The 27,174-nt window shown below is 37.7% G+C and overlaps 1 protein-coding gene across 1 annotated transcript in view; it reads right to left on the bottom strand.

Moving 5' to 3' along the window:
- LOC135216302 (trichohyalin-like) overlaps positions 1–23,654 on the bottom strand; it is a 29,185-nt gene extending 5,531 nt beyond the window's left edge. Inside the window, exons 1-9 of the mRNA XM_064251475.1 lie at positions 23,542–23,654; positions 20,528–20,670; positions 19,909–20,057; positions 18,685–18,840; positions 12,919–13,051; positions 11,108–11,252; positions 10,843–10,942; positions 10,487–10,634; positions 9,063–9,200 (exon numbers count right to left, since the gene is read on the bottom strand). Coding sequence (XP_064107545.1) covers positions 9,063–9,200; positions 10,487–10,634; positions 10,843–10,942; positions 11,108–11,252; positions 12,919–13,051; positions 18,685–18,840; positions 19,909–20,057; positions 20,528–20,670; positions 23,542–23,654 — 1,225 coding nt within the window. The remainder of the gene's footprint in view (positions 1–9,062; positions 9,201–10,486; positions 10,635–10,842; positions 10,943–11,107; positions 11,253–12,918; positions 13,052–18,684; positions 18,841–19,908; positions 20,058–20,527; positions 20,671–23,541) is intronic.
- Positions 23,655–27,174: the final 3,520 nt, after the last annotated feature.

Genomic DNA, 27,174 nt, shown 5'->3' with positions numbered 1-27,174 from the left:
GGAAGAAAAAACCCTATTAAATATCAAGCAAAACCCAAACTATTATACTCATATGCGAAGAAGATGAATAAAAGAAGAATAGAAATAAATAGGCCCTCTGAGAATTGAAGGGAGATTAACGAATGAAAAAAAGGAAATTTGCAACATACTGGCAGAACGATATAAGAGAGAATTCACCCCTAGAATAGATAATGAAGATAATGATATAGAAGTAAGGGACGAAAATAGTGAATATTTAGCTGACATAGAAATTAATGAAGCTGATATTGTGCAGGCAATTAATGAAATTAAAAATGGATGGAGCTGCTGCAGGGCCTGATGGAATCCCTGCTATTTTGTTAAAGAAAGTAGTTCATTCTATCGCAAAGCCACTTGCAATATTATTAAGACAAAGTGTAGATACAGGCAAGATTTATGATGAGCACAAATTAGCATATCACCCCTACTTTCAAAAGTGGATCAAGAATTGAGGCAAGTAATTTAGGCCTGTGAGTATAACATCACATATTATGAAAGTGTATGAAAGGGTAATGAAGAAAAATATTATGAAAACATTTATAAAAAATAATTTGTTTAATATAGGACAACACGGTTTCGTACCCGGAAAAAGTACACAAACCCAACTGTTAGTCCACCGTGAGAACATATTTCAAAAATATGAAAAGCGGGGAAATGAAACAGATGTGGTTATCTAGACTTTGCAAAAGCTTTTGACAAAGTAGACCATAATATATTAGCTAAGAAAATTAGGGAGAAAACACAATATCTAGTAGATAAAATAGGAAGATGGTTAAAAGAATTTTTACACAACAGAAAACAGATAGTTATTGCAACGATGAGGAAATCGGATGAAACCAAGGTAATATCCGGTGTGCCACAAGGTACGGTGTTAGCTGCAATACTGTTTGTTATTATGATTGAAGACATAGACAGTAATGTTAAGGATTCGGTAGAATGAATAGTTTCGCTGATGACACAAGAATAAGTAGAGAAATTACTTGTGATGAAGATAGGAACGCTCTACAAAGAGACCTTAACAAAGTATATGATTGGCAGAGGAAAATAGGATGGTATTTAACTCTGATAATTTGAATCATAAATTATGGAGACAGAGAAGGAAAGCTATATGCATATAGGGGACCTAATAATGAGAACAAGCACAAATAGGAAGCAGTTAAAAGACCTTTTGTTGATGATGATGAATAGGAACATGTTATGCAATGATCAAATAGCAATTCTTTTGGCAAAAATGTAAAGAAAAAGCAAAAAATGGGAATGTGTTACGGCACTTCAAACAAGAAAAGCTGAACACATGATTATGCTTTATAAAACATATGTTCGTAGTCCACTTGAATACTGCAATATGATATGGTACCCACACTATCAAAAGGATATTGCACAAATAGAGAGTGTACAAAGGTCCTTTACAGCTAGAATAGAAGAAGTTAAGGACCTTGACTACTGGCAAAGACTACAATCATTAAAATTATATAGTCTAGAAAGGAGAAGAGCAACGCTACATGATAATTCAGGCATGGAAACAGATAGAAGGAATAACAGAAAATATCATGGAACTAAAAATATCAGAAAGAGCAAGCAGAGGTAGATTAATAGTGCCCAAAACAATACCAGGAAAAATAAGGAAAGCACACAGGACATTAATCCACTACGCACCAGCATCGATAATGCAGCGTCTATTCAATGCGTTGCAGCTCATCTGAGGAATATATCAGGAGTGAGCGTAGATGTGTTTAAGAATAAGCTCGACAAATATCTAAACTGCATCCCAGACCATCCAAGATTGGAAGATGCAAAATATACCGGAAGATGTACTAGCAACTCTCTGGTAGACATTAGGTGCCTCACACTGAGGGACCTGGGGCAACCCGAACGAACTGTAAGGACTGTAAGGAAAGGACTCCTCCTCTTGTTTTGCTTGGAGTGTCTCCTCCTCGGGATCTTTTCCTCTTCTCCTCGCTTTTCTTAGTCTGATTATTTCCGTTTTTTTCTTCTCTCTTCTTTTCCTCTCTCCTTAATGCACAAGCTGAAGATGGAATTGAGGAAGCGGTAAAAATGAAAGGATAAAAACTTGAAGAACCCTTAAAGGAAGAGCATTGTTTACCGAATTTTCGCCACTGTCTTTTTCTTGTTTTTCTATTCTTTTCATCTTTTTTTATTTGGGGCGTTTGCATAAGTTTGGCGTATTTTCGATATTCACATTATAAGATTTAGTGAAGAAATTGCCGAAGGATTCGGAAGAGCTGCATTATGTATTATTTTTAGAACTCTGCAGTTTATTTATGTCGGTAACCACCTGACATGATTCTAAATATTGTGATTATTTTCTCATTTCTTTGAGAAAACATTTGAGTTTACTTCTTGTTCACTTTTCTAAAGCAATATATATAACTTAACTTTTGAATTTTCTATTTAAGAGATCATAGTCTTATTTATGTTTACATTTTCAATGTCGTGTTCCTTTCCTGGATTACCATTTACCTTAATGAACGGAGTTCTACTTAACTCATTCTGAAAGAAATTCACTGTATGGAATCATTGCCTCAGAAGCGCCTCAGTGGTGTAATCCGTATGTCTAGGCTTGCCACCTTGGTGGCCGCGAGTTCATTCTCGGGTATTCCATTAAGGGCTCAGAGATGTGTATTTCTGGTGATAGAAGTTCACTCTCGACGTGTTTCGGAAGTCACGTAAAGCCGTTGGTCCCGTTGCTGAATAACCACTGGTTCCATGCAACGCAAAAACACTCCATAGCATTTTGCAAATAATATCGTAAATATGTTTCATTATTAAAATTGGACTGAGACCTTAGATTTTTCAAGCAGATAGATTTGCCATCTGCTTGAACGAATTTACATAACCGAGAAGAAAATCTTTCAAAGACGTGAGAATAAACCTCGGGCAATATTGCATTACCCTGATTCTTCAGTTCGTTCTCAGCGAAAATCCCACACTGAATTTCTCTCCTTTTTCGAAAACTCATCGAATCATTTTAGATTTCGAAAACTCCTCTTTACGAAAAGTTGAATTAGCATCTCTGAAAGAGCTTCGCGTAAATGCGAAGTATTTACAAGACGTGGAAGGTGTATCGAGACAGAGGCTCATTTCACCCAAAGTCAACTGAGGCGATAACGCCTCCTAATGACGGGAGGCTTAAGAGACATTGACCGCTATTGAACGAGACCTTCAATTACCCTTATCAAAATTAGATGTATCCGGCGGGGCGATTATCTGCCTCGAGATCCTTAATCCTAATTAGTTAACTGAATTCGAAGGTAGGAGCCCGGTCTCTCGAATCCCATTCCCATTTCAAGCGAGTTTTGGCCTTTTCGTATGGTGATGAATATTCATGGGATTGGCCCCGTTGGCCCCTCCATCCCGCCAACCCATTACATTAATGGGGATGAATTGGAGAATGCAGGTGTCTTTTTCCTTCAAGTAGTGATTATCTCTTTAACAATATTAATGTTTTTTGCTTATTATACTTTGAAAAAGCAATGGGATCATTTTGCTGTAACAGGAAAAGAATATATTATAAAGCTAAAATGTTTTGCACGATTATTATTCATAATAATTATCAAATATTTTCTTTATTCAACCTTTATCATCATCGAAAGACCCAAAGCCCACTGAGGACCCATTCCGAGAACTACCCCCATCTGGCACTCATGGCCTCCTCCCTTTGGCTTAATAGGAATCGTCTGCCGCTAATAAACAGTCACGTTTATGTCAGACACTCCCTCCTGCCCACAGTGGCCCGCTCCTGAGGTCGTTTTCCACCGGCGGCGACTTCGTATTTCGGGCTCTACGAGACAGCCGATGTCACCGCATTCACCATCCAAGTGGAATCACCATTTCTTACGGTGCTTCTATCTTTCCTCTTCTTCCTGTTCTTCTTCCTCTTGTTTTTTTGCTTAGAGAGTCTCCTACTCGGGATCTCTTCCTATTCTTTTCGCATTTCTTATTCTTATCATTTCCGGCTTTTTTCTCTCTCCTTTATGCACAAGCTGAAGGCGGAATTGGAGAAGCAGAAAGAATGAAAGAAAAACTTAGAAGAACCCTTAGAGGAAGAGCGATGTTTCCTTAATTTCTCAGGTTGTCTTTTTCTTCCTTTATTTATTTATTTATTTTATTTATTTATTTATTTATCTATTTATTTATTTATTTATTTATTTAAGATTATTTTTTAGTTTTACCTGGGGCGTTTGCATAAGTGTGGCGTATTTTCCATATTCACTTTTTCAGATTTGGTAAAAGAAAACTGCCAAAGGATTTTCAGGAGGGCGGTATCATATTTTATATTTTTAGAAGCCGCTGTTTATTTAGGGTGGTGGCCTTTTGACATAAGTCTATGTAATAGGATTTTTGTTTCGTGGAATCACCTGATAAATGTTTTCTGGAATGATTTCGATTTTGCACCTCTACTAAATCTCAAATGCAGCTTACATTTCATAATATCATTGTTGAGTTTGATATTGAAACTGGAACATGGTCTAATTCTGCAAATATATTCCTGGTCTTGTTCAAGTTTTGCCATTCAGAAATAGAGAGAGGAGAACGAGTAATAATCTTCAAAAATTCATATTATAATCTCATTAGACTATCGAAGGATTATTCCATGTAATTATGCCTACTGTAGTAGAGGACACGTGGCTATGTGCCAAAGATTTTATAATCTATCTAATCTATGGTAGAGGACCCTTTAAACCATTTATAAATTTGAATCTTTTCATTTTGAGAAATATAATCCTTCTTTGTGCATTAGAATTCCTTTTCCTAGGATTAAAATAACCTTGTGCAATGTCTTTATATTATACTAATCATGGTACTTTCTGTTGTCATTACAAAGCCTTATCTTTAAATGCAATTATCCAAAATATTTTTGATGTCCGTAGCGGAATCGAACCCAAGGCCATAGTATCAGAATGAAGTCACTCTCATTATCTTTAGTCTTTTCCTAGCTACCACTTCTTCACGAAATATAGTATTGGAATCTTGAAAGAGCTTCACGTAAAGGCCAAGTATTTTACAAGGCGTAGAAGGTATATCGAGACAAAGGCTCATTTCACCAAAGTCACCGGCGATAACGCCTCCTAATGACGGGAGGCTTAAGAGACATTGACGCTATTAAACGAGGCCCTCCTTTACCCTTATCAAAATTAGATGTATCTTGGGGGCGATTATCTGCCTCGAGATATCCTTAATTTTAATTAGAATTAACTGAATTCGAAGGTAGGTAACCGGTCTCGCGATTTCCATTCCCATCTCAGGAATAGACTGTATTTGGGGAGCTGTGAGTTTTGGCTCTTTTCGTGTGGTGATGAATATTCATGGGAATGGCCCAGTTGGCCCCCATCCCGCCAACCCTGTTACATTAAAAAGGACGAATTGAAGAAGGTAGGTATCTTTTTTCTTCAAGTAGTGATTATCTCTCTCACAAATATTAATGTTTAATTCTATTTATACTTGAATACAGAAAATGGAATCATTTGCTGTAATATGAAAAAGGGTATATCATAAAGCGAAAATATTTTGCACGATTATTATTCATAATAATTCTTCAATATTTTCTTTATTCAACATATATCATCATTATCGAAAGACCCAAATGCCCACCTAGGACCCATTTCGAGAACCTCCTCCATCTGTCGCTCATGGCCTCCCCTTGGGCTTAATAGGAATCGTCTGCGGCCAATAGCAGTCACGTTTATGTCAGACATCCTCCTGCCCGGATTGCCCCGCTCCTGAGGTCGTTTCACAGGCGACGACTTCGTATATTTCGCGCTCTACGAGACAGCTGCTGTCACTGCATTAACCATCCAAGTGGAATCACCATTTCTTACGGTGCTTCGGTCTTTCCTCTTCTCTCCTCCTCTTATTTTGCTTGGAGAGTCTCCTTGTCGGAATCTCTTCCTCTTCTCTTTACTCGTCTAAGTCTCTGATTTTTTTCGGCTTTTTCTCTCTCCTTATGCACAAAGCTGAAGGCGGAATTGAGGAAGCAGAAAAAAATAAGTAAAAAACTTTGAAGAACCCTTAAAGGAAGATTGTTGTTTACAGAGCTTTTTAGCCATTGTCTTTTTCTTCGTTTTTCTATTTTTTCCTTTTTGTGCTTGAAGCGTTTGCATAAGTTTAGCGTTATTTTCGATATTCATTTCTTTTTTAAGATTTAGTGAAGCAATTGCCGAAGGATTTTGGGGAGAGCCGCATTATATATTATTTTATTAATTCCTGCAATTTATTTATGTCGGTAATCACCTAACGTAATTCTATATATTGTGATTATTTACTTATTGTGTTTGGGGAAACATGTGAGTTGACCACTTGTTCACGTTTCTAAATCAATATATATAACTAAACTGCTGAATTTGCCGTTTAGGAGAATATGGACTTATTTACGTTTACAATTCATTGCCTGTTCATTTCCTAGATTCCAGAGTTATAGAGATGCAAATGTTGCCATTTTCCATAATGATCGGAGTTTTATTAACTCATCCTGGAAGAGATCCATTATATGGAATCGATTACCTTTTAGAAATGCCGTTTACAATTAATACCGTATTTATTTCTCATTCTTAACATTGGACTGAAACCTTAGTTTTCTCCAGTAATTGGATTTGCCATTTTATGATAGTATAAAACAAGAACGAAATTAAACAACCAAGAAGATCTTTCAAAAATTTAAAAATAAAACTCAGTCAACATCTCATTATCCCAACTCTTCAGTTCATTCCCCAGCGAAAATCCCACTCTGAATTTCTCTCCTTTTTCCGAAAAGTCTCATCATAATCCACATTAGATTTTAGATTTCGAAAAAAAAAAATACCTCCTTACGAAACGTTGAATTAGCATCTCTGAAAGAGCTTCACGTAAATGCCAAGTATTTACAGACGTGGAAGGTGTATCGAGACAGAGGCTCATTTCACCAAAGTCAGCCTGAGGCGATAACGCCTCCTAATGACTGGAGGCCTAAGAGACATTGACCGCTATTGAACGAAGCCCTCCATTACCCTTATCAAAATTAGATGTATCCTGCGGGGCGATTATCTGCCTCGAGATATCCTTAATCCTAATTAGACTTAACGAATTCGAAGGTGGGAGCCCGATTTCTCGAATCCCATTCCTATTCCAGGCGAGTTTTGTCCCTTTTCGTGTGGTGATGAATATTCATGGGATTGGCCCAGTTGGTCCCCCATCCCGCAACCCCATTACATTAATGGGGACGAATTGGATAATGCAGGTGTCTTTTTCTTAAAAGTAGTGATTATCTCTTTCACAATATTAATGTTTTAAGCTTATTTATACTTTAAAAAAGCAATGGAATCATTTGCTGTAATATGGAAAGGATATATAAAGCTAAAATGTTTTGCACTATTATTATTCATAATTATTTAAGATTTTCTTTATTTTTCAACCTTTATCATCATCGAAAGCCCCAAAAAGCCCACTTAGGACCCATTCTGAGAACCACCCCCATCTGTCACTCATGCCCTCCTCTTTGGCTTAATAGGAATCGTCTGCGGCTAATACAGTCACGTTATGTCAGACACTCCCTCCTGCCCACAGTGCCCCGCTCCTGAGGTCGTTTGAACAGGCGGCGACTTCGTATTTCGAGCTCTACGAGACAGCTGATGTCACTGAATTCATCATTCACAGTGGAATCACCATTTCTTACGGTGCTTCGCTCTTTCCCTTCCTCTTCCTCCTTTTATTGTTTTGCGGTTGGAGAGTCTCCTCGTCGGAATCTCTTCCTCTTCTATTTGCTCTTCTTGGTCTCTGATTATTTTCGGCTTTTTCTCTCTCCTTTATGCACAAGCTGAAGGCGGAATTGAGGAAGCAAAAAAAAAATAATGAACTCATTCTGGAAGAGATCCATTATATGGAATCGATTACCTTTTAGAAATGCCTTTTACAAATAATAGTATTTATTTCTCATTCTTAACATTGGACTGAAACCTAAGTTTTCTCGAGTAATTGATTTGCCATTGTATGATAGTATAAAACAAGAACGAAATTAAACAACCAAGAAGATCTTTCAAAGATGTAAAAATAAAACTCAGTCAACATCTCATTATCCCAACTCTTCAGTTCATTCCCAGCGAAAATCCCACTCTGAATTTCTCTCCTTTTTCGAAAAGTCTCATCGTAATCACATAGATTTTAGATTTCGAAAACACCTTTTACGAAACATTGAATTAGCATCTCTGAAAGAGCTCCACGTAAATGCCAAGTATTTACAAGACGTGGAAGGTGTATCGAGACAGAGGCTCATTTCACCCAAAGTCAGCCTGAGGTGATAACGCCTCCTAATGACGGGAGTCTTAGAGACATTCACCGCTTTGAACGAAGCCCTCCATTATTACCCTTATCAAAATTAGATGTAGCTTGGGGGGCGATTATCTGCCTTGAGATATCCTTAATCCTAATTAGAGTTAACTGAATTCGAAGGTAGGTGCCCGGTCTCCCGATTCCCATTCCCATTTCAGGAATAGACTGAATTTGGGGAGCTGCGAGTTTTGGTCCTTTGGTATGGTAATGAATATTCATGGGATTGGCCTGCTTGGCCCTCCCATCCTGTCAGCCCCCATACCTTAATGGGGACCAATTGAACAATGCAGGTGTCTTTTTATTTAAAGTAGTGATTATCACTTTAACAAAAATAATGTTTAATTATATTTATGATTAAAAAATACAATAGAATCATTTACTGTAATATGAAAAGTATATGTCATAAAGTTTAAATATTTTGCTCCATTATAATTCATAATAATTCTTGAATATTTTTCCATTATCCAACCATTTTCATCGATAGACCGAAAGCCCATTAATGACCCAATTCGAGAATCTCCATCAAACGTCCATGGCCTACCTTTGGGCTTAATAGGAATCTTCTGCGGCCAATAGCAGTCCCGTTTATGTCAGACACTCCTTCCTACCCTCAGTGCCTCGCTCCTGAGGTCGTTTTCACAGGCGGGGACTTCGTATTTCGCGCTCTACGAGACAACCGCTGTCACCGAATTCACCATCCAAGTGGAATCACCATTTCTTACGGTGCTTCGCTCTTTCCTCTTCCTCTTCCTCTTGTTTTACTTGGAGAGTCTCCTCGTCGGGATCTCTTCTTCTTCTCTTCGCTTTTCTTAGTCTCTGATTATTTCCAGGTTTTTTCTTCTCTCTCCTTAATGCACAAGCTGAAAGCGTAATTGGGGAAGCGGAAAAAATGAAAGGAAAAAAAACTTTGAAGAACCCTTAAAGGAAGAGCGTTGTTTACCGGACTTTTCGCCATTGTCTTCTTCGTTTTCTATTTTTTTTTAACTGGGGCATTTACATGAGTCTGGGATATTTTCGATATTTACTTTTTAAGATTAAGTGAAGTAATTGCCGAAAGGATTTTCGGGAGAGCAGCATTATATATTATTTTTAGAACACTGCAGTTTGTTTATGTTGGTAACCACCTAACATGATTCTAAATATTGTGATTATTTTCTTATTTCTTTGGGAACACGTGAGTTTACTACTTCTTCGCATTTCTAAAGCATTATATAACTTTGGAATTTGCTATTTAAGAGAATATGTGTTATTTACAGTTACAATTTTAGTGTCCTGTTCCTTTCCTAGATTCTCATTTACCATAATGATAGGAGCTCTAACTCATTCTGAAATAAATCATTGAATGGAATCATCGCCTTAGTGGCGTTGTCGGTTTGGTCTTGGCCTGCCACCTCGGTGGCAGCGAGTTCAATTCTAGGGCATTTCATTGAGTGGTCAGAAACGTGTATTTCTGGTGACAGAAGTTCCCTCTCGACATGGTTCGGAAGCCACGTAAAGCCGGTGGTCCCGTTGCTGAATAACCACTGGTTCCATGCAGCGTAGAAACACCATACAAACAAACTAAACTGTATGGAATCGATTACCGTTTAGAAATGCCTTTTGCGAATAATATCGTAAACATGTTTCATCCCAAAATGCCCTGAAACCTTAATTTTTTCAAGCAGAAGGATTTGCCATTGTATGATAGTATATAATAAGAACGAATTTAGATAACCGAGAAGAAAAATCTTTCAAAGATATTGGAATAGACCTCAGCAATAATCACATTAACCTGATTATTCAGTTCATTCCAAGCGAAAATCCCACACTGAACTCTCTCCTTTTTTCGAAAAGTCTCATCGTTATCATTTTAGACTTTCGACTTCGAAAACATCTCTTAACAAAACGATGAATTAGTATCTCTGAAAGAGCTCCACGTCAGAAATGCGAAGTATTTACAAGACGTGGCAAGGTGTATCGAGACAGTAGGCTCATCTTTCACCCAAAGTAAGCCTGAGGCCTAACGCCTCATAATTACTGGAGGCTTAAGAGACATTGACCGCTATTGAACGAGACTTCCATTACCCGCCCTTATCAAAATTAGATGGATCTGGCGGGGTGATTATCTGCCTCGAGATATCCTTAATTCTAATTAGAGTTAACTGACTTCGAAGGTAGGTGCCCGGTCTTGCGATTTCCATTCCCATCTCAGGAATAGACTGTATTTGGGAGCTGTGAGTTTTGGCTCTCTTAGTGTGGTGATGAATATTCATGGGATTGGCCCAGTTGGCCACCCATCCCGCCAACCCCATTACCTTAAAAAGGACGAATGAACAATGTAGGTATCTTTTTCTTCAAAGTAGTGATTATCTCTTTCACAAATATTAATGTTTAATGCTATTTATATTGAATAAAGAAATGAATAATTTGCTGTAATATGAAAAGGGTATATCATAAAGCGAAAAATATTTTGCACGATTATTATTCATAATAATTCTTCAATATTTTCTTTATACAACATACATCATCATTATCGAAAGACCCAAATGCCCACCTAGGACCCATTTCGAGAACCTCCTCCATCTGTCTCTCATGGCCTCCCCTTGGGCTTAATAGGAATCGTCTGCGGCCAATAGCAGTCACGTTTATGTCAGACGCTCTTTCCTGCACACAGTGCCCCCCGCTCCTGAGGTCGTTTTCACAGGCGGCGACTTCGTATATTTCGCGCGCTCTACGAGACAGCTGCTGTCACTGCATTCACCATCCAAATGGAATCACCATTTCTTACGGTGCTTCGCTCTCCTCTTCTTCCTCTTCCTTTTCCTCTTGTTTTGCTTGGAGAGTCGCCTCGTCGGAATCTCTCCTCTTCTCTTTGCTCTTCTTGGTCTCCCCTGATTTTTTTTCGGCTTTTTCTCTCTCCTTTATGCACCAAGCTGAAGGCGGAATTGAGGAAGCAGAGAAAAATAAGAACAAACTTTGAAGAACCCTTAAAGGATGATTGTTGTTTACAGAGCTTTTTAGCCATTGTCTATTTCTTCTTTTTCTACTTTTTTTTCCTTTTTTTGCTTGGAGCGTTTCCATAAGTTTGGCGTATTTTTCGATATTCACTTTTTGAGATTTAGTGAAGCAATTGCCGAAGGATTTTGGGGAGAGCCGCATTATATATTATTTTATTAATTCATGCAGTTTATTTATGTCGGTAACCACCTAACGTATTTCTAAATATTGTGATTATTTACTTATTGTGTTTGGGCAAACATGTGAGTTGACCACTTGTTCACTTTTCTAAAGCAATATATATAACTTAAATACTGAATTTGCCGTTTAAGAGAATATGGACTTATTTACGTTTTACAATTTTAGTGTCCTGTTCCTTTCCTAGATTCCAGAGTTATGGAGATGCAAATGTTGCCATTTTCCATAGTGATCGGAGTTTTAATTAACTCATTCTGGAAGAGATCAATTATATGGAATCGATTACCTTTTATTTCTCATTCTTAACATTGGACTGGAACCTTTGTTTTTTCGAGTAATTGGATTTGCCATTTTGTGATAGTATAAAACAAGAACGAAATTGAACAACCAAAAAGATCTTTCAAAGATGTAAAATAAAACTCAGTCAACATCTCATTATCCCAACTCTTCAGTTCATTCCCAGCGAAAATCCCACTCTGAATTTCTCTCCTTTTTCGAAAAGTCTCATCATAATCACATTAGATTTTAGATTTCGAAAACACTTTTTTTACGAAACGCTGAATTAGCATCTCTGAAAGAGCTCCACGTAAATGCCAAGTATTTACAAGACGTGGAAGGTGTATCGAGACAGAGGCTCATTTCAACCAAAGTCAGCCTGAGGCGATAACGCCGACCTAATGACGGGAGGCTTAAGAGGACATTCACCGCTATTGAAAGAGACCTTCCGTTGCCCTTATCAAATTAGATGTATCTTTGGGGGCGATTATCTGCCTCGAGATATCCTTAATCCTAATTAGCGTTAACTGAATTCGAAGGTAGGTGCCCGGTCTCCCGATTCCCATTCCCATTTCAGGAATAGACTGAATTTGGGGAGCTGCGAGTTTTAGTCCTTTGCGTATGGTAATGAATATTCATGGGATTGGCCTCCATCCCGTCAGCCCCAATACCTTAATGGGGACCAATTGAACGATGCAGGTGTCTTTTATTAAAGTAGTGATATCGCTTAACAAAAATTAATGTTTAATTCTATTTATGATTAAAAAATGCAATGGAATCATTTGCTGTAATATGTAAAGGATATATCATAAAGTTAAAATATTTTGCTCGATTATAATTCATAATAATTCTTGAATATTTTCTTTATCCAACCACCTTTTTCATCGATAGACCGAAAGCCCACTAATGACCCAATTCGAGAATCTCCATCAAACGCTCATGGCCTCCCTTTGGGCTTAATAGGAATCTTCTGCGGCCAATAGCAGTCCCGTTTATGTCAGACACTCCTTCCTACCCTCAGTGCCCCGCTCCTGAGGTCGTTTTCACAGGCGGGGATTCGTATTTCGCGCTCTACAAGACAGCCGCTGTCACCGAATTCACCATCCAAGTGGAATCACCATTTCTTACGGCGCTTCGCTCTTTCCTCTTCCTCTTGTTTTGCTTGGAGAGTCTCCTCGTCGGGATCTCTTCTTCTTCTCTTCGCTTTTCTTAGTCTCTGATTAATTTCCAGCTTTTTCTTTCTCTCTCCTTTATGCATAAGCTGAGGGCGTAATTGGGGAAGCGTAAAAAATGAAAGCAAAAAAAACTTTGAAGAACCCTTAAAGGAATAGCGTTGTTTACCGGGACTTTTTCGCCATTGTCTTTTTCTTCGTTTTTTTTATTTGTTTTAACTGGGGCATTTGCATGAGTCTGGCATATTTTCGATATTTACTTTTTAAGATTAAGTAAAGTAATTGCCGAATGATTTTCGGGAGAGCAGCTTTATATATTATTTTTAGAACACTGCAGTTTGTTTATGTTGGTAACCACCTAACATGATTCTAAATATTGTGATTATTTTCTTATTTCTTTGGAACACGTGTGAGTTTACTTCTCCACTTTCTAAAGCATTATATAAACTTTGGTATTTGCTATTTAAGAGAATATGGTGTTATTTACAGTTACACTTTTAGTGTCCTGTTCCTTTCCTGGATTCTCATTTACCATAATGATCGGAGCTCTAACTCATTCTGAAATAAATTCAATGTATGGAATCATCGCCTTAGTGGCGTTGTCGGTTTGGTCTTGGCCTCCCACCTCGGTGGCAGCGAGTTCAATTCTCGGGCATTCCATTGAGGGTTCAGAAATGTGTATTTCTGGTGATAGAAGTTCACTCTCGACGTGGTTTCGGAAGTCACATAAAGCCGGTGGTCCCGTTGCTGAATAACCACTGGTTCCATGCAACGTAAAAACACCATACAAACAAACTAAACTGTATGGAATCGATTACCGTTTAGAAATGCCTTTTGCGAATAATATCGTAAACATGTTTCATCCCAAAAATTGGCCCGAAATCTTAATTTTTTTTCAAGCAGAAGGATTTGCCATTGTATGATAATAAAGAATAAGAACGAATTTAGATAACCGAGAAGAAAATCTTTCAAAGATATTGGAATAGACCTCAGGGATCATCACATTAACCTGATTATTCAGTTCATTCCAAGCAAAAATCCTCACTGAATCTCTCTCCTTTTTTCGAAAGTCTCATCGTAATCATTTTCGACTTTCGACTTCGAAAACATCTCTTTACGAAACGTTGAATTAGCATCTCTGAAAGAGCTTCACGTAAATGCCAAGTGTTTACAAGACGTGGAAGGTGTATCGAGACAGAGGCTCATTTCACCCAAAGTCAGCCTGATGTGATAACGCCTCCTAATGATGGGAGGCTTAAGAGACATTCGACCGCTATTGAACGAGACCTTCCATTACCCTTATCAAAATTAGATGTATCCGGCGAGGCGATTATCTTCCTCGAGATATCCTTAATCCTAATTAGAGTTAACTGAATTCGAATGTAGGAGCCTGGTTTCTCGAATCCCATTCCATTTCAGGCGAGTTTTGGCCCTTTTTCGTATGGTGATGAATATTCATGGGATTGGCCCCGTTGGCCCCTCCATCCTCCCGCCAACCCCATTACATTAATGGGGACGAATTGGACAATGCAGGTGTCTTTTTCTTCAAAGTAGTGATTATCTCTTTTACAATATTAATGTTTTAAGCTTATTTATACTTTAAAAAAGCAATGGAATCATTTACTGTAATATGAAAAGGATATATTATAAAGCTAAAATGTTTTGCACTATTATTATTCATAATTATTTAATATTTTCTTTATTCAATCTTTATCATCATCGAAAGACCCAAAAGCCCACTTAGGACCCATTCAGATAAACCAACCCTCATCTGGCACTCATGGCCTCCCCTTTGGCTGGATAGGATTCGTCTGCGGCTAATAACAGTCACGTTTATTTAAGACACTCCCTCCTGCCCACAGTGGCCCGCTCCTGAGGTCGTTTTCACTGGCGGCGACTTCGTATTTTGCGCTCTACGAGACAGCCGATGTCACCGCATTCACCATCCAAGTGGAATCACCATTTCTTACGGTGCTTGGCTCTTTCCTCTTCTTCCTCTTCTTCTCCTCTTGTTTTGCTTGGAGAGTCTCCTACTCAGGATCTCTTCCTCTTCTTCTCGCATTTCTTAGTCTTATTATTTCCGGCTTTTTCTCTCTCCATTTTCTCTCTCCTTTATGCACAAGCTGAAGGCGGAATTGGTGAAGCAGAAAGAATGAAAGAAAAAACTTAGAAGAACCCATAGAGGAAGAGCGTTGTTTCCTGAATTTTCCCCGGTTGTCTTTTTCTTCGTTTATTTATTTATTTGTCTATTTATTTAGTTTTACCTGGGGCGTTTGCATAAGTTTGGCGTATTTTCAATATTTACTTTTTCAGATTTGGTAAAGAAACTGCCGAAGGATTTTCAGGAGGGCGGTATCATATTTTATATTTTTAGAAGCCGCTGTTTATTTAGGGTGGCGGCCTTTTGACATAAGTCTATGTAATAGGATTTTTTGTTTCGTGGAATCACCTTATAAGGTTTTCTTGAATGATTTCGGTTTTTACACCTCTACTAAATCTCAAATGCAGCTTACATTTCATAATATCAGTGTTGAGTTTGATATTCAACTGGAACATGGTGTAATTCTGCACATATATATTCCTGGTCTTGTTCAAGTTTTGTCATTCAGAAATAGAGAGAGGAGAACGAGAAATAAACTTCAAAAATCATATTATAATCTCATTATACTATCGAAGGATTATTCCATGTAATTATGCCTACTGTAGTAGAGGACACTTGGCTATGTGCCAAAGATTTTATAATCTAATCTAATCTATGGTAGAGGACCCTCTAAACCTTTTGTAAATTTGAATCTTTTCATCTTGAGAAAATATAATCCTTCTTGTGCATTAGAATTCCTTTTCCTAGGATTAAAATAACATTGTGCAATGTCTTTATATTATACTTATCAAGTGCTTACTGTTGTCATTACAAAGAATTATCTTTAAATGAAATTATCCAAAGTATTTTTGATGGCCGTAGCGGGAATCACCCCACAAGGCCATAGCATCAAAACGAAGTAACGCTCATTATGTTTAGGCTTTTATAGCCTCTACCACTACTTCACGAAATATAGTATTGGAATCTTTGAAAGAGCTTCACGTAAAGGCCAAGTATTTACAAGACGTGGAAGGTGTATCGAGACAGAGGCTCATCTCACCCAAAGTCAGCCTGAGGTGATAACGCCTCCTAATGACGTGAGTCTTAAGAGACATTGACGCTATTGAACGAGGCCCTCCTTTACCCTTATCAAAATTAGATGTATTCCGCGGGGATTATCTGCCTCGAGATATCCTTAATTCTAATTAGTGTTAACTGACTTCGAAGGTAGGTGCTCGGTCTCGCGATTTCCATTCCCATCTCAGGAATAGACTATATTTGGGGAGCTGTGAGTTTTGGCTCTTTTCGTGTGGTGATGAATATTCATGGGATTGGCCCAGTTGGCCACCCGTCCCGCCAACCCTTGAAAAGGACGAATTGAACAATGTAGGTATCTTTTTCTTCAAAGTAGTGATTATCTCTCTCACAAAATATTAATGTTTAATTCTATTTATACTTGAATAAAGAAATGGAATCATTTGCTGTAATATGAAAAGGGTATATCATAAAGCGAAAATATTTTGCATGATTATTATTCATAGTAATTCTTCAATATTTTCTTTATTCAACATATATCATCATTATCGAAAGACCCAAATGCCCCACTAGGACCCATTCAGATAACCTCCTCCATCTGTCGCTCATGGCCTCCCCTTGGGGCTTAATAGGAATCGTCTGCGGCCAATAGCGGTCACGTTTATGTCAGACGCTCCCTCCTGCCCACAGTGGGCCCGCTCCTGAGGTCGTTTTCACAGACGACGACTTCGTATATTTCGCGCGCTCTACTAGACAGGTGCTGTCACTGCATTCACCACCCAAGTGGAATCACCATTTCTTACGGTGCTTCGCTCTCTCCTCTTCTTCCTCTTCCTTTTCCTCTTGATTTTGCTTGGAGAGTCGCCTCGTCGGAATCTCTTCCTCTTCTCTTTGCTCCTCTTGGTCTGATTTTTTTCGGCTTTTTCTCTCTCCTTTATGCACAAGATGAAGGCGAATTGAGGAAGCAGAGAAAATAAGAAAAAAACTTTGAAGAACCCTTAAGAATGATTGTTGTTTACAGAGCTTTTTAGCCATTGTCTATTTCTTCGTTTTTCTATTTTTTTTTTTTTTTTTCCCTTTTTTTGCTTGGAGCGTTTCCATAAGTTTGGCGTATTTTCGATATTCACTTTTTGAGATTTAGTGAAGCAATTGCCGAAGGATTTTGTGGAGAGCCGCATTATATATTATTTTATTAATTCATGCAGTTTATTTATGTCGGTAACCACCTAACGTAATTTAATAAATATTTTGTGATTATTTACTTATTTGTTTGTTTGGAATCATGTGAGTTGGCCACTTGTTCACTTTTCTAAAGCAATTTTATATAACTTAAATACTGAATTTGCCGTTTAAGAGAATATGGACTTATTTACGTTTACAATTTCAGTGTCCTGTTCCTTTCCTAGATTCCAGAGTTATGGAGATGCAAATGTTGCCATTTTCCATAATGATCGGAGTTTTAATTAACTCATTCTGGAAGAGATCCATTATATGGAATCGATTATCTTTTATTTCTCATTCTTAACATTGGACTGGAACCTTAGTTTTTCGAGTAATTGGATTTGCCATTTTGTGATAGTATAAAACAAGAACGAAATTAAACAACCAAGAAGATCTTTCAAAGATGTAAAAATAAAACTCAGTCAACATCTCATTAGCCCAACTCTTCAGTTCATTCCCAGCGAAAATCCCACTCTGAATTTCTCTCCTTTTTTTTCGAAAAGTCTCATCGTACTCACATTAGATTTTAGATTTCGAAAACAGCTTTTCACGAAACATTGAATTAGCATCTCTGAAAGAGCTCCACGTAAATGCCAAGGTATTTACAAGACGTGGAAGGTGTATCGAGACAGAGGCTCATTTCAACCAAAGTCAGCCTGAGGCGATAACGCCGCCTAATGACGGGAGGCTTAAGAGACATTCACCCCGTTATTGAAAGAGACCTTCCGTTGCCCATTATCAAAAATTAGATGTATCTTTTGGGGGCGATTATCTGCCTCGAGATATCCTTAATCCTAATTAGCGTTAACTGAATTCGAAGGTAGGTGCCCGGTCTCCGATTCCCATTCCATTTCAGGAATAGACTGAATTTGGGGAGCTGCGAGTTTTAGTCCTTTGCGTATGGTAATGAATATTCATGGGATTGGCCCTCCCATCCCGTCAGCCCCAATACCTTAATGGGGACCAATTGAACGATGCAGGTGTCTTTTTATTTAAAGTAGTGATTATCGCTTTAACAAAAATTAATGTTTAATTCTATTTATGATTAAAAAATGCAATGGAATCATTTGCTGTAATATGTAAAGGATATATCATAAAGTTAAAAGATTTTGCTCGATATTTCATAATAATTCTTGAATATTTTCTTTATCCAACCATTTTAATCGATTGACCGAAAGCCAACTAATGACCCAATTCGAGAATCTCATCAAACGCTCATGGCCTCCCTTTGGGCTTAATAGGAATCTTCTGCGGCCAATAGCAGTCGCGTTTTATGTCAGACACTCCTTCCTACCCTCAGTGCCTCGTTCCTGAGGTCGTTTTTCACAGGCGGCGATTTCGTTTATTTCGTGCGCTCTACGAGACAGCTGCTGTCACTGCATTCACCATCCAAGTGGAATCACCATTTCTTAAAATGCTTCGCTCTTTCCTCTTCTGCCTCTTCCTCTTGGAGAGTCTCCTCGTCGGAATCTCTTCCTCTTCTCTTTGCTCTTCTAAGTCACTGATTTTTTTTCTGCTTTTTCTCTCTCCTTTATGCACAAGCTGAAGGCGGAATTGAGGAAGCAGAAAAAAATAAGTAAAAAACTTTGAAGAACCCTTAAAGGAAGATTGTTGTTTACAGAGCTTTTTAGCCATTGTCTTTTTCTTCGTTTTTCTATTTTTTTCCTTGTGCTTGGAGCGTTTGCATAAGTTTGGCATATTTCGATATTCACTTTTTAAGATTTAGTGAAGCAATTGCCGAAGGATCTTGGGGAGAGCTGCATTATATATTATTTTATTGATTCTGCAGTTCATTTATGTTGGTAACCACCTAACGTAATTCTAAATATTGTAATTATTTACTTATTTTGTTTGGGAAACATGCGAGTTGACCACTTGTTCACTTTTCTAAACCATTATATATTACTTAACTGCTGAATTTGCCGTTAAAGAGAATATGACCTTATCTACGTTTACAATTTCAGTGTCCTGTTCCTTTCCTAGATTCCCAGAGTTATGGAGATGCAAATGTTGCCATTTTCCATAAAGATCGGAGTTTTTAATTAACTCATTCTGGAAGAGATCCACTATATGGAATCAATTACCTTTTAGAAATGCCATTTACAATTAATATCGTATTTACTTTCCTTTATCATTCTTAATTTAACATTGGACTGAAACCTTAGTTTTCTCGAGTGATTGGATTGCCATTATATGATAAGTATAAAACAAGAACGAAATTAAACGACCAAGAAGATCTTTCAAAGATGTAAAAATAAAACTCAGGCAACATCTCATTAGCCAAACTCTTCAGTTTCATTCCCAGCGAAAATCCCACTATGATCCTCTTTCCTTTTTCGAAAAGTCTCATCGTATTCACATTAGAATTAGAATCTCTGAAAGAGCTCCACGTAAATGCCAAGTATTTACAAGACGTGGAAGGTATATCGAGACAGAGGCTCATTTCACCCAAAGCCAGCCTGAGGCGATAAAGCCTCCTAATGACGGGAGGCTTAAGCGACATTGACGCTATTGAACGAGACCTTCCATTACCCTTATCAAAATAAGATGTATCCTGCGGGGCGATTATCTGCCTCAAGATATCCTTAATTCTGTTTAGCGTTAACTGACTTCGAAGGAGGTGCCCTGGTCTCGCGATTTCCATTCCCATCTCAGGAATAGACTGTATTTGGGGAGCTGCGAGTTTTGGCTCTTTTCGTGTGGTGATGAATATTCATGGGATTGGCCCGGTTGGCCACCCATCCCGCCAACCCCACTACCTTAAAAAGGACGAATTGAACAATGTAGGTATCTTTTTCTTCAAAGTAGTGATTATCTCTTTCACAAATATTAATGTTTAATTCTATTTATACTTGAATAAAGAAATGGAATCATTTGCTGTAATATGAAATAGGTATATCATAAAGCGAAAATATTTTTGCACGATTATTATTCATAATAATTCTTCAATATTTTCTTTATTCAACATATATCATCATTATCGAAAGACCCAAATGCACCCACTAGGAACCATTTCGAGAACCTCCTCCATCTGTCGCTCATGGCCTCCCCTTGGGCTTAATAGGAATCGTCTGCGGCCAATAGCAATCACGTTTATGTCAGACACTCCCTCCTGCCCACAGTGGCCCGTCCTTAGGTCGTTTTCACAGGCGGGAACTCCGTATTTCGCGCTCTACGAGACAGCTGCTGTCAGTGCATTCACCATCCAAGTGGAGTCACCAATTCTTACGGTGCTTCGCTCTTTCCCTCTTTTTCCTCTTCCTCTTCCTCTTTTTTTGCTTGGAGAGTCTCCTCGTCGGAATCTCTTCCTCTTCTCTTCGCTCTTCTTGGTCTCTGATTTTTTCAGCTTTTTCTCTCTCATTTATGCACAAGCTGAAGGCGGAATTGAGGAAGCAGAAAAAAATAAGTAAAAAAACTTTGAAGAACCCTTAAAGGAAGATTGTTGTTTACAGAGCTTTTTAGCCATTGTCTTTTTCTTCGTTTTTCTATTTTTTTCCTTTTTTTTTTGCTTGGAGCGTTTTGGCGTATTTCGATATTCACTTTTTGAGATTTAGTTAAGCAATGCCGAAGGATTTTGGGGAGAGCCGCATTATATATTATTTTATTGATTCCTGCAGTTTATTTATGTCGGTAACCACCTAACGTAATTCTAAATATTGTGATTATTTACTTGTTTTGTTTGGGGAAACATGTGAGTTGACCACTTGTTCACTTTTCTAAAGCAATATATGTAACTTAACTGCTGAATGTGCCGTTTAAGACAATATGGACTTATTTACGTTTACAATTTCAGTGTCCTGTTCCTTTCCTAGATTCCAGAGTTATGGAGATGCAAATTTGCCATTTTCCATAATGATGGGAGTTTTAATAACTCATTCTGGAAAAGATCCACTATATGGAATCGATACGTTTTAGAAATGCTTTTACAATTAATATCGTATTTATTTCTCATTCTTAACATTGGACTGAAACCCTAGTTTTCTCGAGTGATTGGATTTGCCATTGTATGATAGTATAAAACAAGAACGAAATTAAACAACCAAAAAGATCTTTCAAAAATGTAAAAATAAAACTCGGTCAACATCTCATTAGCCAAACTCTTCAGTTTATTTCCAGCGAAAATCCCACTCTGAAACCTCTTTCTTTTCGAAAAAGTCTCATCGTGATCATATTAGATTTTAGATTTCGAAAACACCTCTTTTCGAAACGTTGAATTAGCATCTCTGAAAGAGCTCCACGTAAATGCCAAGTATTTACAAGACGTGGAAGGTATATCGAGACAGAGGCTCATTTCACCCAAAGTCAGCCTGAGGCGATAACGCCTCCTAATGACGGGAGGCTTAAGAGACATTGACCGCTATTGAACGAGACCTTCCATTGCCCTTATCAAAATTAGATGTATCCCGCGGGGCGATTATCTGCCTCGAGATATCCTTAATCCTATTTAGCGTTAACTGAATTTGAAGGTAGGAGCCCGGTCTCCCGATTCCTATCCCCATATCAGGAATAGACTGAATTTACGGAGCTGCGAGTTTTTGGCCCTCCTCGTATGGTGATGAATATTCATGGGATTGGCCAAGATGGCCGCTCCATCCCGCAAAACTCATTACCTTAATGGGGACGAATTGGATAATGCAGGTGTCTTTTTCTTCAAAGTAGTGATTATCTCTCTAATAATTTTAATGTTTTAAGCTTATTTATACTTTAAAAAAGCAATGTCACATTTGCTGTAATATGAAAAGGATATATTATAAAGCTAAAATGTTTTGCACGATTATTATTTTAATAATTATCAAATATATTCTTTGTTCAACCTTTATCATCATCGAAAGACCCAAAGCCCACTTAGGACCCATTCAGATAACCACCCTCATCTGGCACTCATGGAGGCCTCCCCTTGGGCTTAATAGGATAGTCTCGTTTATGTCAGACACTCACTCCTGCCCACAGTGGCCCGCTTCCTGAGGTCGTTTTTCACTGGCGGCGACTTCGTATTTCACGCTCTACGAGACAGCCGATGTCACCGAATTCACCATCCAAGTGGAATCACCATTTCTTTCAGTGCTTCGCTCTTTCCTCCTCTTCCTCTTCTTCTTCCTCTTGTTTTGCTTAGAGAGTCTCCATACTCGGATCTCTTCCTCTTATCCTCGCCATTTCTTATTCTTATTATTTCCGGCTTTTTCTCTCGCCATTTTCTCTCTCCTTTATGCACAAGCTGAAGGCGGAATTGGAGAAGCAGAAAGAATGAAAGAAAAAATTTAGAAGAACCCTTAGAGGAAGAGCGATTGTTTTCCTTAATTTTCCCCGGTTGTCTTTTTCTTCGTTTATTTATTTATTTATTTATTTATTTATTTATTTATTTATTTATTTATCTATTTATTTATTTATTTATTTACTTATTTATTTATTTAATTATTTACCTGGGACGTTTGCATAAGTTTGGCGTATTTTCAATATTCACTTTTTCAGATTTGGTTAAGAAACTGCAGAAGGATTTTCAGGAGGGCGGTATCATAATTTGTATTTTTAGAGGCCGCTGTTTATTTATGGTTGTGTCCTTTTGACATAAGTCTATGTAATATTATTCTTTTTTCGTGGAATCACCTGATAAATGTTTTCCGGAATGATTTCGGTTTTGCACCTCTACTAAATCTCAAATGCAGCTTACATTTCATAACATCAGTGTTGAGTTTGATATTCAAACTGGAACATGGTGTAATTCTGCTTATATATTCCTTGTCTTGTTCAAGTTTTGCCATTCAGAAATAGAGATAGAGGAGAACGAGTAATAAACTTCAAAAAAATTTATTCATATTATAACCCATTAGACTATCGAAGGATTATTCCATGTAATTATGCCTACTGATAGTAGAGGACACTTGGCCATCTGCCAAAAAATTTATAATTTAATCTAATCTTTGGTAGAGTACCCTCTAAACCTTTTATTAAATTTGAATCTTTTCATTGTGTGAAAATATAATCCTTCTTGTGCATTAGAATTCCTTTTCCTATGATTAAAATAACCTTGTGCAATGTCTTTATATTATACTTATCATGGTGCTTACTGTGTCATTACAAAGCCTTATCTTTAAATGCAATTATTCAAAGTATTTTTGATGTCCGTAGCGGGAATCGACCCAAGGCCATAGTATCAGAACGAAGTCACTCTCATTATCTTAAGGTTTTATAACCTCTACCTCTTCTTCACGAAATATAGTATTGGAATCTTTGAAAGAGCTTCACGTGAAGGCCAAGTATTTACAAGACGTGGAAGGTATATCGAGACAGAGGCTCATTTCACCCAAAGTCCGCCTGAGGCGATAACGCCTCCTGTTGACGGGAGGCTTGAAAGACATTGACGCTATTGAACGAGACCTTCCATTGCCCTTATCAAATTAGATGTATCCGGCGGGGCGATTATCTGCCTCGAGATATCCTAATTTTCTAATTAACGTTAACTGACTTCGAAGGTAGCTGCCGCGGTCTCGCGATTTCTTTCCCATCTCAGGAATAGACTGTATTTGGGGAGCTGTGAGTTTTGGCTCTTTTTTGGTGTGGTGATGAATATTCATGGATTGGCCCAGTTGGCCACCCATCCCGCCAACCCCACTACCTTAAAAAGGACGAATTGAATAATGTAGGTATCTTTTACTTCAAAGTAGTGATTATCTCTCTCACAAATATTAATGTTTAATTCTATTTATACTTGAATAAAGAAATGGATCATTTGTTGTAATATGAAAAGGGTATATCGTAAAGCGAAAATATTTTTCATGATTATTATTCATATATTTCTTCAAATATTTTCTTTATTCAACATATATCATCATTATCGAAAGACCCAAGTGCCCACCTAGGACCCATTTCGAGAACCTCCTCCCTCCATCTGTCGCTCATGGCCTCCCCTTGGGCTTAGGAATCGTCTGCGGCCAATAGTGGTCACGTGTATGTCAAACGCTCCTCCTGTCCATAGTGCCCCGCTCCTGAGGTCGTTTTCAAAGGCGGCGACTTCGTATTTCGCGCTCTACGAGACAGCTGCTGTCAGTGCATTCCCCATCCAAGTGCTCTTGATTTGAGACTGAGTTACGCATTTCCAACCTATGGTTGAAACTGCGTAGCGGGCAAGAGGGCTTTCGAACTGGGAGAATTATCTCCTAGTTTGAATCTAAATGTCTCAATTTTTCTCTTACTTGAACATCTTCCAATCTCTTACTTTCTTTCGCTCAGTTGCTCCCCCTAGCTGTCCTCCTTCTCTTCACTAAAACCCTCGTGCAGGTTAGGTAGGAGCTGGGTCTCTGAACTTAGGCTTTACCTTGATCCAAATGGCAGGGACTATAGCGGTTTGGTCCGCCGCTCGATTATGTTTGGACCCTGAGGATATTGATGTGACTCTACATCAATATTTATTGGGGCGGGACTACATGTTGGGGGACTTGCCTATGGAATCCGGGGAAGTATAGTCTCCACGGTAGGACTCTCGGCAATTTATCCGGATTGCCCTCTAAAATAACATGCGTGGGGATGATTGCATACTAGCTATGCCCTCGGTCCTATCAAGCGGGTTTTGCTTACACTTGAGCCAATCATGTTATGTTAGAGCCATTCCTTCGGGGTAGGGTAGGGAGTGGACATATGGGAGTTGGTCTCTGCTGTGTGTCTTTGGTGAGGGGGAAGTCTTTGAGAGGAGACCCAGTTTTTACCATGGCTTGCAGTTGGTTTCTCTGTAATTTCAAAAAAAAAAAGGAAAAATGGAAATTGACTATGGAACTCAGTCCCCCGGAACATGTTACCCCATGACACTAGATAACCATCTGACCCTGGAAACGAACAAGGACACCCTTTGGACACTTCAATCCAAAATATAGCAACCATGGAGCCTTTTACTAGGCCAAAAAGATTTATCAAAAGAAAATTCCAGCCTAGCCCTTCGCTAGCTTTATTTGAATCACTTGGAAAAGACAGTTGGACAAGATTTTTGACAATAGAAAGTGAAAACAAGATTTCAAATTTAAAATTGGAAAATTATTTACTGACCAGATACCCACAGAAAACATGAAATTTCGTCAAACGCAAACAAATACATGGATAGTGGAAACCACTACTAAAGCCCAATCAGAAAACTACTTACAAATTACGAACATAGATAACACAAAAATAAAAGTCACCAAGCATAATAAACTTAATAGTATTTGTGGTACAATAATCCTGCAAATAATGATGACGAACTAATAGATAAAAATATGTTAATGGACTCGCTCAAGAAAAGATATAAAAACATTGAAGATTGTGACATCTATGATATCCCAAGTAGGAAAAATTCAAAAATCAATATACAAATAGCTAAATTGAAATTTGAAGGAAATGAACTCCCTTTAACTATTAAAGTATTAGGGCAGACGAGAGAGATAAGACCATATATCCCTAAACCACTACAGTACAAATCATGTAATAAATTTGGCCATTCAAATAAAAATTGTAGAGAAGCTCCAAGATGTGCATGTTGTGGATCATACAACCACACAACAAAATGGGACTGTGAAAACCTAATTTGCATAAATTGTGGTCAGAATCACCACTCAAGATCGAAGGAATGCGCATATTACCTATACAATACTGAACTAAAACATCTTACAAGAAAGGAGTGGAATGTCAATAGAGCGAAGATAGAACTAAAAGGTTTACAAGACCCAGCAAGGAAAAACACATATAAAGAGGTAGTAAATAAAGAAGTGCAAAACCAAATTCCTACAATATTGCACAGTATAAATCAAACTGAAAATACTCATAATATAAAGGCCCAAAATTCAAGCTCGGAAGCTACAGAACATATAGCAACACAAATTTATATAATATATTACCAACACCAGAAATGCAAGAAGACATGATGAATGTGGAGGACAAGCAAAATACAAGAGCTAAGTCAAAAGACAAAAAAGACTACTTGAAACAACCCCACCCAAATCCAAGAAACAAATTAAACAATCGGTAAGACCCAAAATCTATATGGAAAAAAATGAATACCGAGAAGACAAAGTCAACGAAAATTGCTTGCAAACTAAAAATGAAAAAAGAGAAACCCAAATCAAAGAAAAAGTTTTAAAAACATCAGATAAAATTGAAGAAAGTATTGAAATAAAACCCAAGATCAAAAGCCATTTAAATGCACCCGTAATAAAAAGAACACCTGAGAATCTTCAGCCAATAAAGAAAACAATAGCAGAAATACATCACCCACCAAAAGAAGAACAAAGTACAGCAAAATTATACAACTTCAATAAAATTCAAAGTTCAGGAAAACAAATAAAGATATTAAAACAAAACCCAAAACCTTTTTAAAATGTCTATTTTACAATGGAATATTAGAGGATACGTATCAAATAATGAAAATTTAAAATCATTAATTAGAGAATGTAATGCAAATATCATTTGCTTACAGGAAACTAAAATAGGTAAAAATGTTCTCAATGCTGGCATAAATTATAATGTGTGGAAATCAACACCAATTTTAAATGACAACAGCCAAGGAGGAACTGCAATCATAACGCATTCTTCAATCAAATGCCAACCTGTTAGGATTAACTCAGTAATACAGGCATGTGCAGTTCAAGTATTCCTGGAAAAAAAATAACAATATGCTCAATATACATGGAACCATCTTTAGAAAGTCGCTTAATAGATCATCTTGGAAATAATAGACCATTACAAGTGGAAGATTTAGAAAATCTAATAGAACAATTACCAAGACCTTCACCTATTAGTAGGTGACTTCAACGCCAAACATCCCATGTGGGGAAGTACATCATCTGACAGGAGAGGAAACACTGTCTAGATTTTATAGATAACAAAAATTTGATTATTTTAAATGATGGTTCTCCA

Source organism: Macrobrachium nipponense, chromosome 6, assembly GCF_015104395.2.
Source record: "Macrobrachium nipponense isolate FS-2020 chromosome 6, ASM1510439v2, whole genome shotgun sequence".
Lineage (NCBI taxonomy): Eukaryota > Metazoa > Arthropoda > Malacostraca > Decapoda > Palaemonidae > Macrobrachium > Macrobrachium nipponense.
Note: the sequence above shows the minus strand (reverse complement) of the source record. Positions and strands in the feature narration are given on the sequence as shown.